Source organism: Natator depressus, chromosome 4, assembly GCF_965152275.1.
Source record: "Natator depressus isolate rNatDep1 chromosome 4, rNatDep2.hap1, whole genome shotgun sequence".
Lineage (NCBI taxonomy): Eukaryota > Metazoa > Chordata > Testudines > Cheloniidae > Natator > Natator depressus.
Genome location: NC_134237.1, coordinates 80,603,294 through 80,621,714, shown reverse-complemented (window position 1 = coordinate 80,621,714; position 18,421 = coordinate 80,603,294). Strand labels below are relative to the sequence as shown.

At 38.9% G+C, this 18,421-nt stretch overlaps 1 protein-coding gene across 7 annotated transcripts in view; it reads left to right on the top strand.

Annotated features, from left to right (window-relative positions):
* SORBS2 (sorbin and SH3 domain containing 2) overlaps positions 1-18,421 on the top strand; it is a 279,268-nt gene that overhangs the window by 54,149 nt on the left and 206,698 nt on the right. The window contains exon 3 of one of the 7 annotated variants that reach the window (XM_074951271.1): positions 14,838-14,897. The exons of 5 other annotated variants lie outside the window; for them this stretch is intronic. In XM_074951271.1, coding sequence (XP_074807372.1) covers positions 14,842-14,897 — 56 coding nt within the window. In that variant the 5' untranslated portion in view covers positions 14,838-14,841. Of the gene's footprint in view, positions 1-3,377; positions 3,523-14,837; positions 14,898-18,421 lie in introns of all 7 variants that reach the window. One more of the 7 variants, XM_074951274.1, reaches the window with a different exon arrangement.

Here is an 18,421-nt window from a genome sequence, read left to right as displayed (position 1 = left end):
CTCAGGAAATTCAGCTAATGCTGGCCTGTATTCAGGACATTTTGTAGTACCTGTTACACCTTCAGTCTTCTGATCTCTCACTCAGCACATTGAAGATTCACTTGACAGCAACCATAGTGGTGAGGTTTCTAAGGAGAATCAGTTTTCTCCACCTGACTGTGTCAGAGCAGATTCTTTTGCTGGACCTTAATAGTGTCCTGGATGCCCTCATGGGTCCTTCATCTGAGCCCTTGGCAACCTGCTCTGTCCCTCTTGTGCCAGAAGACATCCTTTCTTGTAGCTATAACATCTGCAAGGAAAGTATGTGAGCTGCATGCCTTAATGGCAGAGCCACTGGTGTACAGCTTTTCAAGGACAATGTGGCCAAACAGCCACATCCAAATTTTTATCAAAAGTGGTTTTGCAGTTTCTTGTTAACAAAATGATTTACCAGTTTTCTTTCCTAAACCACACTCTCAATGTGGATGAACAGCGACTTCACACCTTGGATGTGAGACGATTCTGGGCGTACTATTTGGACAGACTTAAGCCTTTTTGGGCATTGCCTTGTCTGTTCATCTCCTGTGCAGATCGGATGAGGGGTGAGGTGGTCTCTGGGCAAACGATTTCCAAATGGATAACTTCATTACATCAGCATATGAAGTAGTTCACACCATATCCTCACAGATTGTGGGCTCATTTGATGATGTTAATAGCATTCCTCAGTGATGTTTCAATATTGGACATTTGCAGGGCTGCTATCTGGTCTTCTATATGTACTTTTACCAGACACTGTGATTACCACTGTATCTAGGTCAGATGCAGACTTTGAGAAGGCAGTTATGCAGCCATTCTTTGAGCAGATTCTGAGCCCCATATTTTGAGAGTACTGCTTGTGAGTCACCTAAGTGGAATACACATCTGCAACCACTCAAGGAAAAGACCATTACTACACTGTGTTGTAACTCTTGTTCTTTGAGATGTGGGTGCAGATGTTTATTCCACAACCCACCCTACATCCCCTCTGCTTTGGGGGTCTCTACTCCTGATGTTTGATGTGAAATAACTGAGGGGGGGGCGAGAGCCACAGGGTGTGAGTGCTGCCCCTATGGGTACTGCTAGGCAAAATTCTCCGGCTTCTATGTACTGGGCATGTGCACGCACACACACACACATATATACACGGAATAAACATCTGCACCCACACCTGGAAGAACAGTTACTATACAGGTAAGTCACAGTCTTTTCCCATCCCCTAATTAGCTTGGACTAATCTTTGTGAAAAGAAGTAGTACCTGAAGAAATCATTGAGACACTGAGTCTGTTGAGGAGAGAACAGTGTGTCACACTGTAGGCAATAAGCAAATATTGGTTATTTTAGATCATTTAAAATCTTTCCTTTTCCCCTTTAGCACAAAAAATGAATATTATTTTTGGATTTTCTATAAAGACCCCAGAGAAAGAAAAATAAGTCAGATTTATTGGCTGTCTTGAAGATTTCTCATTTAGTTTTCTCTTATTTGTTTTTTATTATTATTATTGGTAGATTTCCACCGTGTGTGTGAGGAGAGTGATGTATATATTTGACAGCCAGACATGCATTTCCAGATCAAATAGTCTTTTATATATAGAAATAAGTTAGTTACCAAGAGTATATTTGTATTTACTCAAATAAAACCTCCTTCCCAAACATTTTTATGAACAAAGTTCAGTTGCACAAATCTCTGTGGAAAAGCTAACAGGGAAGGATATTCGTATGATTGGATCAAATTACAAATATATCTTCCCACTATTCATCAATCTCTAACTGTGATGTCATCATGTTGTGAAACCAGCCCAGAAGACCTCATGTTCCAGAAGTCTAAACCTGGATAATAGGTGTTAGATATCTGGCTGCATCTGATCAAGAAGAACACTGTGCTCACCAAGACCATCCTTAGAAACCTGAAGGAGATAATTAGCTGCTTCACAACACCAATGGCTGTCTTCTGGCATATGAAACCTATGGGCTCGCAGATCATTGGCTATAGGAATAGAAAATGGTACATACTAACACTCTGGAGATAAATTTTAGCATTCATGTTGTGCTGATCTTATCCCAATATCAACATTCAGAATCTATTTTCAATTAATGTCAAATTTTAGTGACTACCACTAACAACTGGCTGTTTTTTTTCCACATTGTAAAGTTGAAATGTGCCATTTATTCTATAAATTAAAAATAAAATCTGGTGCCTGCATCAGTAATACTTCTGATTCTGTCGTTATGGGAATGGAGTGATATCTTGCCTTATTTACATCACTGCTGAAGCATATGTTTAATTATTTCAACTCATTTGCCGCCTTCAAATTCCTGATTCGTGTCTTTATGCACCCAGACAAATTACATAATAATTGTGATATCCAGCCAGCTAATATCACATCAGATGATAGTAGGCTGTGTTCCACAGTGAACAAGAGGAAAAACTGAGTATTAAAATAAGGCACTGAATGGAAACAAAACAAAGCGCCCTGTAGGCAGTGTATGCAGTTAGCCACATATGCATAGATTTTCTGACAATAGTCTTTCCACTTGTATTTTTTTCCTATTTTTTTCTTTTGACTGAGAGCTTAACACATCTTCATTTAACATACAGTTCTTTCTCTAAATCCATTGCTATATAATCTGTCAGTGCAAACACTATTCATGTTCTGCTGTGTGAAGTTACACACACTGATGGCTAACACTTGTAAATTCCCACCTGAAAACATAGTGATAATTCTTTGACTAAGGTGAGAAAAACTGATAGCAAAGGTCTGTATGGATTAACATCTCATTAAATCTTTTAATAATCATTCGTATTTATCTAAATGCAGCAGCAAAACATTAAAATACATTAATTCTGGCTTAGCTTTTAATATTTTATATAGAACTATTTTTTGAAAGATGATTAATTTTATATATATGCACTCACTAACTATATAATCAGTGTAGTATTCATCTTTGAAATTTATCATGAAAATGTACCAGTCAGACAGAAAATCTGCTCTAGTTACCCTTACTATGAAAATGACTCTAGTGAAAGAAGAATAAGAAAAAAAAAACACCTGGAAAAACAGTTTACTCTGTTTTTGTGTAGCACCTACCACAACTGGGCCCTGAAGCCAACTGCTTACTGTAATACAAGTAATGAAAATAAATGTAATTTAGTCACCCAACACAATCAGATTTTTGCTGTGAGCCAAGTGGGTGACTAGTAGTAGTATGTTGTGGTGATATGCATGTGGTAAATTGTGTTTGCCTGCACTCTGCCTACTAATCCATTTCCTTCATGGCTTATTCTAACATCCCCTTGCCACCACTGTGAGATGGACCCATTTCAATCTCATGGTGATAAAATCTTTGTACCACACTACAGTAGAACCTCAAAGATGCAAACACCAGAGTGATGGACTGACTGGTCTACCGGACACTAGGGATAACCAGAAGTAACCAATCAGGCAGCATCAGAGACCAAAATAAAAAGAGCGAATACTGTACTTTGCCTGTACTGCATCTTACAGGTAGGCACATCTGCATTGCCTGTCCCCACCCTCACACCCCCTAATCACCATCGCGCAGGGCAGCCGCTTACAGGTAGGAGGCGGTGAATGCTGTTTTCCCCTTTCCCTCCCCCCTGGCTCAGAGAGGGACAAGCTTGAAAGCTCAGAGCCTGGGAAAGAAACTTCCTGAGATGCTTCCGAAACTTGGAGTGTAAGCTGCTGGAGCCTGAGCCCAAGCTCCTGCCTGCACACTGCCCTTTGGAGGAGCAGCTGAGTTTTAAAGGACCAGAGCCTGCACCGCATGCCCACTGACACTGCAGTGCCCCACTCATAACTCTTGCAGCCAGGGGGCTAGAACCAGCTGCTTAACCCCAGCCCCACTCACCGGGCAGGCACTGCAGAGCTGTGAGCCCCAGCTCTGAGCAGTCCGCCATGAGGAGCATCCCATAACGGCTTGTTCAGAGTCACGAACATTTCAGAGTTACAACCTCCGTTCCCGAGGTGTCTGTAACTCTGAGGTTCTACTGTATCATATATTCTCTCTGTTTAGCATGTTCCTGTGTAGTTGCAGCTTATGGAAGAAATCTTCTGGCCATACTGTGTCTAGAAAAGGGGACTGACAAAAGGGTATGTTACTTGAAACTCCAAACTGAGGTGATTATTAATACTGATGGTAGCCTTTCCACCAATGGGAAATAGTTTTGTATTAAAACTCTACCCTGTGGGGACTGGAAATGGTCTCCGGTCCTTTCATCTCGAGATTCCGAATCTCGGTCTGGTCCAAGTAAATAATGGCCAAAATTTGTGACCATTGGATGGTGTTTGAAAGGTCTATGTGAAACGAATCTAGTACCCTTAGTTCATTTCCCATTGAAAAAGTGTCCATATCACAAAAACTACCACCAGAGTTTACATTAAATGGCATCCCTCTTGTGTGTCTCAGAAGGGTGGCCATGGTTGGACTGGGCACTGAACTTAAACTATTCTTTCTCCTTTAGAAGAGGTCCCTCTAGGTTAAGACTGAGGCTTATTTGTCAGGCAGATTTGGAATGGTTGTATTTGTGTAACTCATGCCTTACCTATGCTGTGAAGTAAATTAAGCACTTCATTCTTCAGAGCAGTGTATCTGGCCCATTTCATGTGTTTTTAAAAAATCAACCCAGTCATGTATACTTGTGCAAAGTGGGTGGAGAATTCTGATTGGGTAGCATTTTACACCAGCGTGACACTCATTTAGCACAAATATAAGTGAAGGTTGTAAAGAATGTGGCACATGGCTTGATGTCCCAAAGTTTATATTGTAAGGTCCCAGTCATGAACCTTTGTGCTTGTTTGGAGAGAGACTGTTGTGCTTGTTTTGAGCCATGTTGACTTAAATGGATCTGTGTGTGAGCATTAGAGACTGCCTGGGAGTCTCTGACTGCAGGAGCAGGACCTGAATTTGGATGTGATATGGCAAATGGGGATAAGAAACAGAAGGAATGGGGAAGGACAATGGGTTACAGAAAAAAAATCAGTTCCTTCATTAAGGGACCGCTCTTGATGATATAATTAAAGCTGCTTTTAATATATTATTTTTATAATGTTCCTCGAGTGCTGCAATAGATACAAAATTAATTCAGTGTCTCAAATGTAATCTTTTTTTCTTCACTTTTAAATGGGCTACAGCATCTGCCACCCTTTTCTGAAAATAACTTTTGACCAGCCAGAACAATGATACAAAACTATTTGAGAGCATACAGTTCTGTCTGTGGTGTGGTTTGTTTGTCGTTCCATGGAGGTGACTGTTAGATAAATACAGCAAGTAATAAGTCAGTCATCAGTACAAAATCTAAGAATAAAAACCTTCAGTAAATCATATTCTTTTTACAACTATATTAATCACTTGAGCAGCTATTATAGAAATAACCTTTTGGCTATTAAAATATTGTTGCTCAACAGATACTCTATAGTTTTAAAGTTGGCTGTGGGTAGTATATTATTATTTTTCTTGTAATCATTTGTATTCGAGATGGAATCCTGGAGGGGTCAAAACCATTTTCTCCTCTGTTTAGCTTGTTTCCCAAAAGGCCACCAACCTTTGACCATCAAGCACTGGTGTGCCTTCAGAGTCTCTCAACATTACCATTAATGGTCAGGATTCCATGACAGGCTTTCAACCCCTTGTTTATGAATGCACTGTCTGCCTACAGAGCTCATTACATGTATCATCTATTAAGCATGAGTTCCTGGAAATTCATTTTCTAACAACAACATATGTTTCTTAACAAATCCTTTAGATGATTAAGATGTTTCCTTGATTTGTACGTTTGCTGTGCATCCTCACTAATCATCCAGTTAAAAACTGGTGACACTAAGCAGCTAGCAAAGAATAAACTTATGTTCTAATAAAATATTAAGAGTTAGATGTACTGTTGCCATTATGAGTTAGGTTAAACTGTTAAATGAATTAATTTTTTTTGTTTTAGATATTTAGAAGGTTGCAGAACTGGCAGAATAGGGAGCTAGAAACCAAGTCCTCTGTTTCCTACTGGATTTTACCACTGAGCAATTTGCTACTAAAGATGGCACTGTGACAATGAAGAAAGGTTAAGGAAGGCCAATAAACTAATTCAGTATTGTATAGAATTACATGTGGCGCCCTCCTGTCTGTCACAGATGAAGTTGAAACTGAAATTATTTCTTAGGTTAGAACTAGTCAGTGAGCGGAAAATGAGCAGTCCGTGGCACTGACCTATCTACAGAGAATATGAAAGATTTGAATCTAACATATTGTCTGCTTTGTCAAAAAAAATATTGGTGAAAGATATTCCTCTGCATTTGATTTCTGATCTGTGAATCACACCCTACGTGCAGGGCTGGACACACAGCTACACGAGCAATATATGCCCTACATGAACATAAAGCCTCATCCAGTAAACTCTCACGTGAGCAAATGCATGACATTTTGAACCTGCAAAAATGAGGATGGGTCAAGGTCCCATTAAAAATCAGGCCTATGGTGTGCAATTGAAACACACACATTCATAACAACAGGTGTGGTGCTGTAAAACCTGCCTTAAAATAATAATGAAAATTAAGAGAAACTCCAGCAAGATGAGTGAGACTTGGCAGGTCTGTTAATATTAGTAAGTTTATAATTATACAACAGGATAACTACATGTCCATGCAGAGTGAAGGGAACTTTGGCTGCTATTCTCACTGAGAAATTCTCTTTATTTTAGGTCAATTAGTATAGTGAGTAGAGTTTTTTTTACTGAATCATTTCTCTTTTTTGTTTGTTTTTGTAACAAAAGTCCACCCTGAGAAATACTGAACAAAACATTCCACCATGAAGGCAGCTCAAATATTCTTCTTGTTAATTGACAAGATATAAGGGGGAAAAACCTCCTTGAAAGGGCAGAGAAGTTCATTTGCTTCCGCAAGGCCTTTGGTGTAGTGACCCTGCATTTTCAAGGTGGTTTCTCTGCCTGACAGTTTGAGCGCTATAGAGCGGGTTTCTAGAACTCTGCCTAAGAAAGCACATATTGCACTGCTTAAGTGAAGAAAGGCATCTCCCGCCTCCCTCAGGGATTGAGTCACAACTTGTGGCAATCATTGGAGTCTAAATCCGTTTATGAAGTATGCTTCAGAGCAATATCAATAGAAGATCCTACAAAAACCATTCACAGGATAGTATGAGGCATATACAGGATGCAAGTTTTAAAATATACCTTTTCAGTCCTAAAACACAGCATTATTTTTGCAGTCAATGAATGGGGAAGGAAAACAAAAATAACTCATGAAGCTCTTTTTGTAGAAGGACGTAAAAACATAGCATATGTACTTGTTGTAGCTGCCCAGACCTAGGCAGGATTGGGGCCCTGCATTTCCGCATATGCACAAGCATTTCCGTGTACTAGATCAGTAACTGTACATACAAATGGGAGAAGGGGGGGAAGAGTGGTTACAGCACAGAAGACCTGATTTTACTCTGCCATGAGTTCACTTTGTCACTGTAATCAACTCACTTAACCTTATTGTGCCTTAGCTCCCCATCTCTGATTGGGAATAATTATTGTATTCATCTTTATAAAGTGCCTTGAGATCTTTGGATGTGTAATGCAAAGTATTATTTATTAGTGCTTGCAAATGCATGGCTTTTTCAAGTACAGTGGTGTGTGTCCTGATTGTATCATTATTATGTGTATGGTACCATAAAAAGTGCATGGCATTCTGCTTTTAAAATTTGGCCCTAGGTATATCCAGAATATTCATTTTTTAGTAATACTCACTTTCACATCCATGAATAGTTTATAGCACAAATGTGTAAGTGTTAGGAAAGTAAAAACAGTGTGTGTTCCTCCTTGATCCTGAGCAGATGAGTTCTTGACTTGTTTCCTAATCGTGAATTTTATTGTTAATTTAAAACTAATAAATAAGGGCCAGTCTGACATACTTTGGTTATACTTGTTTTTTTAAAAGTTACCGTATATATTTAGAGGTTGCAGTTGGCTTTATTACAGCATTGGTGAGTTATATTTTCAATCAGTGTGATCTCAAAGATGAAATCCTTACTCACAATAAACCGATTTTGACATATTGTATTATTTAGCCCTCATTCAAAAACTTTTAAAGGTGCAATAGACATACAGGCCATGCTTGCTTGGAAATGCCGTGATGCATTTTGTCTTAAGTGTGTATAATCCCTCCTGGGCAGTATAGTTCCACGCTGCCTGCAATGGCGAGTTGTGCCTAAATAGCTTAAATATATAATTGAGCCCAGAAATAGTAAATGTTATTGTTATGCTTAAACAGAGCACGAGATCTTTTTAATAAGGGAAAAGGCAACACGGCGCATTTATTGAGAATACAGCAATTAGCATATGCTTTACACACACACACACACACACACACACACACACACACACACACACACACGTGTCCTGCCAGTCGAGAGTCTGGATCAATCTGGTGGCCAGCCAGATTGGTCACAGAGGGGAGCCGGGCTTTCTCGGTCACGATCTGATGCTCCTGGAGTAGTGGCAAGACGAACCCAAAGTCCCATGCCAAAGCACCGTATTCTTATAGCCTTTTTTTCTCCGTTGAAGTCTATGGATTTTGCTGGGTCAGTTTGTGACCAGTTACTCCTTAATTGGTGTTCTCTTTTGATGGCCCAAAACACCTCCAAGAGGGTCATCCTTTCTGGTTTTGATTTAATCAATTATCTTGTGTTTTAAGGGTGCCAGCCTTCACCTCAGGGTCATCAGTCTGCCCTCCTCACACATAGATGCGCGTTGATAGTTCTGTCATCTCTGAGTCTCTTCAGTTTCTTCACTCCTCCACCCTTGGCCATCTGGCTTCAAAAATGGCCTTGACACCTTATCTTTCCCTGATGCATACATTCCTCATTCACACAAACAGTTCTTTGCAGAGACCTTCAAAAAGGTAACAAATAGCAGTGTTTTATGTTGAACAAGACAGACATCATAAATTAGACCTTACTAAATCTTGTAACTGTCCTCTCCCACATGGGGGCCTGAACCTCCAAAATTCCTGTAATCTAATTAACACAGACACAGACAAAATCCTGTCTGTTACTTACAAGGCATGAAAAGAAAATGGCTAATACTAGTATCCACTATCCTATTCATTTATTCTAATACCTTAATTCTTACTATAAAACATACACTGTATATAGCCAAAACATAACCAATTATATCGCACAGTACCCATGGTACAACATTATGGGTCTGATTCTGCTTTCACTGGTGTAAATCAGGAGTAACTCCACTGAAGTCAAAGGAGTTAGACCCAGGTAAAGGTGGGGAAAGTAAAATCAGAAATAGGCTATGTTTTGAACATTGCTGTGATGACAAAATTGCTGAACATGTAACTAATGGAAACAATGGCTGTCATTCCCTCTGCTGCTTTATTTCTTCATCTGGCTTTGCCCAAAGTTGACTTTTTTTTTCCATTTGGATTATTTTCAGAGTTCAGACAGAGACCTGCACACTTCACTTAGTTTGTCTAAAATTAAAGGTGTTTTTTTCCTGAGTCCCACCAATTTGTCCAAATATGTTCATGAATTAATTGGCAGAGCAACTGGGTTCTTACTGTGACATTTCTTTCCAGTGAATCATTAAGTGGAATGAATGTTGTAGCTAACAGGGCAGATGTCATACTAGTTACATTTTTGTCCCTTTTCCAAATTATTTCTTCCTCATTACACAACTGCAGTTTTGGCTAAAGGAGTACCAATAGCCACAGTAACAATAATGAAAACTGAGAATTTCTTAATATTGAAAGGAAGAGATCAGCCACACACATTAAGGACCTTGGAATTTGCAACACAGCGATAATAAAAAGGAATATATGGTCCAGTTCTGCCATCTTTGTGTTTAGTACCTTATTTCACCTGTAGTCATGCTGATTTCATTGAGGCTGCGCTTGGTCTGAGGTAAATGTGGCAGAATTGGGCTTGTACTGATCTAGAGAACCACAGGGTTTTTTGTTTTTTTGCTCTTAAGCAACACTGAATCTAGATATTTAGATCTAGAGATCTATCTAAGTTATATCCCTGAACATATTTTTTAGCTTCCCAAAATATTTATTTCCAAAATATCGTGCTTTGTAAGAATATTATAGATATTTTCAATACCGTCCTCTGTAGTTTATAACATCGCTGTTTATTCCAGATAGTGTTCCACTCCATCACTGGAGAGGACATGCAGAAAAATTATCTATGTAAATGACTCAGCCCCAGTCCAAAAAAATCTCAAATTTGTCACCCTCCTTAAATCTGGTGAACTAGTGAGTTGCTTTTTGATGCTCTATAAGAATGAGGTGATGGTAGTTGTGCTTTCCCTCCTCTGTTGCCATTTGTTTGAAGATATAAACCACGGAGGACTGTATTGGAGAGAGATACTTGTTCTAGCAACGTACAGTATTGTTTGATGGTTTCAACTGTGGTCCTGTTCATCAGGTTGGAAGGTTAGGGGAGCAATCCACTTCAAAACCAAAGCCAACACCGTTTCAGTGACCAAACACCTGGAGCCACTTGCATGCAAAGTGACCATTACCTTTCCTCAGGATCCAATGAGAAGTATGAGGTTCATGCCTGAAACTAGGTCTCAACAAGGCATCAGTGTTGCTGCCCAATCTGGCTTATTCTATCTACAATGTAATTTAATCAGTGAAATGTATTATAAAAAATTAAATGTAGACAAAGAATAGACTGTGATAAGCCCTGAATGCTTGAAATGTAGTGAACTGCTTATCTCTGTAGGCCACCAGGTTTCATGTGAACCTGCATAACAACAATGGCCTTGATAGCTTTTCAGGGAAGAGCAAAACTTGTACATATGTTTTCACTATTTTTAATTTAACAAACTGGCAATTTCAAGTAATTAAACTTAAATATACATGTTCTGTGGAGTGCGCTTCATGGTGAGAATCCTCACAACAGGGTAGGATGGATTTGATTTAAATCAAATTGATTTGATAGCTCAGTGGTTTGAGCAGTGGCCTACTAAACCCACGGTTGTGAGTTCAATCCTTGAGGGGGCCATTTGGGATCTGGGGCAAAAATTGGGGGATTGGCCCTGCTTTGAGCAGGGGGTTAGACTAGATGACCTCCTGAGGTCCCTTCCAACCCTGGTATTCTATTATTTAAATCATGATTTAAATCACTAGTCAGGAAGACTCAATTTAATCATGGATTTCTACATAAAAGTGCATTCTTGTTGGTTGTTATAACCTTAGTACACATTCTTCACAACTCAGAGATTTTTGGAAGGTACACACTATACATTTTTAAAGTGATTTATTTTGAAAACTTTTCTGATTAGTTTTACAGCTATATCAGAAAATGAATGAATGATTGGTTATTTCATTTGCCAAAGGTAATTGAAGTAGATATTTATGAAGTCATTGAGAGGTGAACTATCATTAATATTTGGAGGATTTTCTTGCCATGCTGTATTAAGAGGAAAACAATCCTGTGCTTAAGTGACTTCCACCAGTTCACAGGTGTGACTTTCTTTAAAACATCAGCAAACATATATTTTTGAATGCTTCTTATTCCCAAACTGGGTCTCTTTGATGGCCTGCTGCCATTATAGGTTTTCCCTTTCCTAGTGAGAGAATTGTATGGTAGATCTCAAATCAATGAAGGCTACACTCAGAAAGACCTCAAGACTTCTGGAATATGCTGCTCAAAGAGTTTCACTTCTGTTTCTACTGCCTGTCTCTCCCGTCTCACATTTATCTCCAGACTTCTTCTCCTTGTCCAGATCTATTCCGCCCCGAACAATCTTCTATTCATTGAACTTTTTTGAAAATTTGCACTTTTAGAGAGAGGTAAGGGATTGACTGTGTACACAAATTTGCAGAGGGACAATAGGATTGTGGTCTGTTGTTTCTCACCTTTATATATTATTTTTTATTTTAAAACATTTTTGCTGTTAACAAGCATGTTATCTCTGGAGACACAAATCCACAAAAGTTTGAGAACTTCAAAACTAAGCGTTTCTGATGGTATCTTCTAGACTAAGCACTGAGTCCCATTGGGCAGATAGAAAGATTAACCTAAATAATCTATACAGAAGCCCCTGGAACCCCATAAGATTGGGTCCCTAATCCATGAACTATTCGAACTCATTTACAAAACTTTTCTTAAACATTACATGAATATATTGTCTCATACTATAGAATTAGACTTTATAATCCCTATTCCATGATGAGATATCTTTGAGCTATAATGTATCTTAATTAAAACTATCTTTAGATTGGTTTTTGAGGAAAAAACCATTTTATCAAAAAAATCCAATTTAAATAAAATCTGATTTTTATATTCTGAATCATTGATTTTTATCCATGCTGCAACAGGGTGACCTAAAGTACCCTCATGATGAGGAATGAGAGTAAAAGATTCCAGTAGTATTTTATCACTATGATGATAATTTCTTAGTACCAATACATGACACACCACATCCAGCTTTCTGTCCTTGCTTTCCCTTTACCCAAAGGTAAACAGATGTTTTGAAAGACTGGAGGCAGCTCAGCTGGTATGGTGTCATTTACACTAACATATACAGGGCAGGCATAGACTCAGCTAAACATCAGTGTAAGATACAAGTTCTGGTGTTGACACACTATGAGTACTGAGAGAGGAAACAAGAAGTAATGATATCTTTAACCCATATGTTATATCCTATTTACAGCATCCATCTTCCAAAATGTAGCTTTTATTTTCTGAAATTAATGTGATCGTTAATAGAATACTTCCTATGCCATAAAATGCAACCCAAATGATCATCTGTATACAGTGAATAATAAAAAAAGAGGTTTCTAAAAGTCAAAGTTGTATGAGGACATTTGCTGTTAAGAATGTGGGAGGGTATATAGGATTATTTTATTGGACTCGGACTCATGATATCTGGGTTCAATTCCTGTTCTCATTATAAACTTTGTGTGTTAACTGGGATAAGTCATTTTCCTGTATCTCAATTGACCATTTGTAAAAATATGATAATACTTACCCAACTTCAATTCTTGGGGTGGTATTCTGATGGCATAATGGTGAGGGTCATATAGATAGATAGATTTGCTGAGCTTCTCCTCTACCTATTTGTCAGCACTCATTAAAAGTGTTAATATGGCAATTGTGAATTATTGAGCATTACTTGATGTTTATGCAGCACTGCAATGTGAAAAGGCAGAATCTTTAAGAGTGAAAGATGTCCGTGTATTGTGGAGAAGCCTTTATTACAATATTATTTGGCAAGAAAAATTAAAGGGGAACATAAGAATATCCTGGGAAACCTGGTTATATTTATGTAGTTTTTATCTGCTGCTACTTTAGGTTGAGTTTGATTAAAACTTTAAAGTTGACACATATTGAACAAAAAGATTGCACTGGATTAGCTTCCTATAACTAATAGGTAGGACAGGGGGTAATCAAGATGGTAATACTCCCTAAACTGTTGTACTTAATGCAACATGTGCCTGGAGCTCTCCCAAGCAATTTCTTTAATTAAGTCAACTTACTTCTGAGTAAACTAATGTGAAGCGGGGAAAAGTACTGCATGTTACAGTCCAGATTGTGGCCTACCTTACATGTCTGCATAAGGGAGTAAGGAGGCATACGGTGTACCTGGGGACACGCACTGCACCAGGTATAAGGCTGGTACTGGTACATTTCCACCATCTGCTCTAAGGGCCACCCAACTAAGTACTGCCTCAAACATTTCCCATTGACTTTCAGTGAGATTTAGACTCCTAAGGGCCAGGTTATTAAAGGTATTAAAGGCTCAAAGATGCATATAAGTGCCTACTGGGAATTTTAAAAAGCACCTAGGCACTGAACTTCCATTGATTTAAAGAGTCTAAGTCACTTTTGAAAATAGTTATCCTAAATCACCTAGATGCTTTTGAAAATTTTACTCCTAAAGTTCATATTTAGGCACCTAAATCAATGTTTCTAATTCTTGTGCATTTAAAATTAATCTCACAATATTTGGGTTTTGTATAAAATCCCACCTTCTATAATCTTAGCTTTTATTTTTAAATAAACTTCTTGCCATTGTGATTGCAGGGGAAGATAGAAAATGTGACCCAATTGTATCCTAAAGGCTCCAAAACCCAAAGACAAAGTAAAAGAGAAGCCTAAATATACTACATTTTTAATATCCTGTGGTTTTTAAGCTAATCACATGATTTTGGGGGCCTACCTCATTATTTTTTGCATGCTTGGAGTTGGCAATACTGCAATAAATGGCCTGTCTGAGCACCCAATAACTCCTATTTCAGTCAAATTAGGCCACTTCTATAAACACCTAAAAATATGGATTTAGTGGCCTAACTTTAGGCCCCCATTTTTGAGAATGTTGGCTCATGCATCAAAGATTTATTTTATGGGAATGTTATAAAAGTGATAATCTCCCTAATTTCCCATCCTGCTAGAGGAAAAATGTATTTTAAAGACAATTTAGAGGGCTTAAAAGGTACTAGATCGACATTCCTGAAAACAAAAATTCTCTTTGATAACAAAGTAGGGTGCAGCTCTGGAAGTCACAGTGCAAGCTTACACGCTGTACTATGCCAGTGTCTCTCACCCTGTCCTTGACCACCTCTAGAAGTATTGGGGAAGCTCTGTCTGTATGCATGCATTTAATCCTTGACTTCTCTGCTAGGACTGCGGACAAGGGTACCAATTAGTGCCAATTGTGATGCCTTTTCTTTGTGATGCGGATGCTTATTCATTTACTTGGAAAATCGACTGAGACCACAACACTCACTCCACAACTTTGGGTTTTTTATTAAAAACTCAATTTTTATTTTTGTACTGAAAACAGGAGAATGCCCATAATTGTTCAAATGAAGCACATTATGAACCTGACGACTGTGAAATACAGGTAATACTAAATGAATGCATGTGAATTTCAGAACTAATGTAAGCAAGATGAAAGTTGTTCTACTTGGAAAAAAGTGCCCAACTTTTGTAAATTCCAATAAATCAAACTTCTCTCCTGCTTTTTTTTTGCTTAAGCCATCACTGGGAAGAGTTTACAGCATTTTATTAGCATTTTTCAGTAGATGCTTTTGCATTCATTAATTTTTGAGAGTGCTGAGTAAGATAAATCTGATGTGTTTTTAGCTTTGCTGGATGGTTTTCCTTTCTGGAGGGAAATTGATATGTCTCTGCAAGGCTATAACAAAGTTACCTGTCATTTAAAAAAAAAAAAAAAAAAAGACAAACATTTGATTAAATTGCCCCAAGTAGCCAATTGTCTCTTTTGTTCAAGATTTTTAATAAAGTACATTGAATATTGAAAGATTATTTGGGTCTTGATCTTGCAAACACTTAGGCATATGAGTAAATTAATGCAAGTAAGTCATCCCAGGTCAGAGTGAGGGCCTTGGACACTGTTTGTATATTTTTGGTGGCCAAGCGGATTCTGCTGAAGTTTTCATAAATGAGACATTGTTTTGGATAACTATTTTATCTCTTGTTCTGACAGTGCTACAGAGAAAATTTATTTTTAAATATTCAGTTAACTTTAAATGGAACAGAACTTCTGAGTTCTCTGAATTTCTCTTCAACTGAAGCACTGCATTAAAAATGGTTGGGAGAGGGAGCAGAGTCTTTTTTGTTGTTGATTTGCAATAGCATTGCAGAGGCAGAGAAACAAACACATTCATTAGGTCTAATTAGGATCAAATATTTATTAAGCACTGGTAGCTGAACTTAGTGTACTTACAGTGGATGGAGAAATTGTTTGTGGGTAATGTGCTGTACTAGTTACACATGAAGCATACACGATTGAATAAACCTGTACAGAGATTTTTCCCCTCTGTGGAATGTCTTTCATCTAAGTAGATGTTTTATGTACTTAGCTAGCATGTAATTTTCCCACCATTCTCAGATATCTGTACCAAAGTTATTTTAAAGACTAATTCATAAGATGGCTAGTATGTGTGTACTGTTTTAATACAAAATTAAAAGTCAAATTGGCTGGTGAAGAGTCCAAATGGTTTATTAACTTTGCTTTTCCATATGTAATGCAATAAGTAATTAAAAATGGAAATTGGTTCTCGAGACATTGAGAAACCACCTAAATGTATGAGAAACTGGTGTCTTGGCATTTTTATCATTTCTGTTGATAAAGTAAGTTGTGGAGATGAACCAAGACAAGAAGCATCTCCACTGCCTTGTAATTCCATTGGGTGACCCTTGGTTCTTGTATTATGTGAAGGGGTAAATTCAAATTCTCCACACCATTCATGATTTTATAGACTTCTATCATATACCCCCTTTGTCATCTCTTTTCTAAGTTAACCGGTCCCAGACTTTTTAATCTTCATGTATGGAAGATGTTCCATGCCCCCTAATCATTTTTTGTTGCCCTTCTCTATACTGTTTCCAGACCTAATAAATCTTGTTTGAGATGGAATGCTCATGGTATTCAAGATGTGGTTGTACCATGGATTTATATAGTGGTATTAAGATGTTTTCTAGCTTCTTATCTCTCTCTTTCCTAATGGTTCCTAACATGCTGTTAGCTTTTTTGACTACTGCTGCTGCACATTGAGCAGATGTTTTCAGAGAACTATCCACAAGGACTCCAAGATCCCTTTCCTGAGTGGTAACAGCTGATATAGACCCCATCATTTTGTATGTGTAGTTGGAATTATGTTTTCCAATGTGCATTACTTTGCATTTATCAACATTGAATTCTATCTGCCATTTTGTTGCCCAGTCACTCAGTTTTGAGAACCCTTTGTAACTCTTAGTTAAGTCCAAAGCTGACTGCTATCTTGATTTATTCTGTATTATCTTTACCACCTCACTGTTTACTCCTTTTCCACATAATTTATCAGTATGTTGAACAGCACTGGTCCCAGTACAGATCCTTGGAGGACCCTGCTATTTACTTCTTTCCACTATGAAAACTGACCATTTATTCCTACCCTTTGTTTCCCATCTTTTAACCAGTTATGGATCTGTGAGAATCTGCCTTCTTATCCCATGCCTGCTTCCTTTGCTTTAAGAGCCTTTGGTGAGGGACTTTGTAAAAGGCTTTGTGATCACCTTTGTCCACATGCTTGTTGCACCCTCAAAGAATTCTAGTAGATTGGCGAGACATGATTTCCCTTTACAAAAGTGACGTTGACTCTTCCCCAACATATTGTGTTCATCTAGGTGTCTGATAATTCTATTCTTGACAATAGTTTCAGCCAGTTTGCCTTGTGCTGGAGTTAGGCTCACCAGCCTGCAACTGCCAGGATTCTTTCCACAGCCTTTTAAATAATAATAATAATAATAATTTTAAAAAAATCAGCACTACATTAGCGATCCTCCCATCATCGGCTCCAGAAGCAGATTTAAGCAATACGTTACTGTAATGGGGGCATTTGACTCACCACCGCTGTACCTCCTGCTGGTCATTCTGGGAATTAGCTCAGTCTTTTCACAGAGCGCCCTTCTCCGGTGGTGCCTTGCCTGCTGTCACCTCTGCTCCAGACCCATGTCGCCTTCAAGGATTGCAGTGTCCTCTTCAGGACAGAGCCCTCTGGCCATGCCCCATTCCGTTTCCCGCCCCCCCCCTTCTGGGGTAGTAGCAGTCCTCTGTCCAGCCACTCACCTCTGTGGCCGACTGCAGCCCAAGATTCTAGCCACTTGCCTCAGTGGCAAACTGCAGCCCTTCACTGGCCACTCCCCTCAGTGGCAAGTCAGGGGAGGGAGACTGAGGCCTGCCCACTACTCCAGATCCTAACCCAGGTACCCTCTAGGCAACAGCCATGCACTGCATCTCCATTAACCCCTAGGGTCTGTTTCCCTGGGCTACTTCCTCATAGCTCTAGCACTTTCTCCGCCCCTGTATCCAGGCTTCAGTCTTTCAGCCAGTCAGGCTGGAGATCCATCCATCCATCCATCCATCCAACTCACTCACTCACTCACTCACCCTGACCTGACCTGACCTGACCTGACCTGACCTGACCTGACCTGACCTGACCTGACCTGACACGACCCTGCTCTGGTGGATCACTCAGCCCTTCAGGGACCCAGTCCTTTTTCCCTGGGCTCCCAAGAGAGAACTGAGTCCTCTGCCCTGCAGCTCTCTTTATATATGGGCCTGATCTGCCCTGATTAGCTACTCCTTGCAGCCCCTCACTGATTGAGCCCTGCAAGGAGGCTATGCAGCCTCCCCAGGGCTGCTTTTAACCCTTTATCCACCAGTGTGGGGCAGACACCCCATCACAGTTACCACAATTAGTAGTTCTTCAATTTCATATCTGAGTTCCTTTAGAACTCTTGGGTGAATATCATTGTAAAGACAAAGAAAAGATATTTATCTTCTGAAAGTGATTGAACAATAATTCTGGTTGTAGAAATAATTCCATTATCTCTTACTGGTGTGGAGGAGGTTCCTATAAT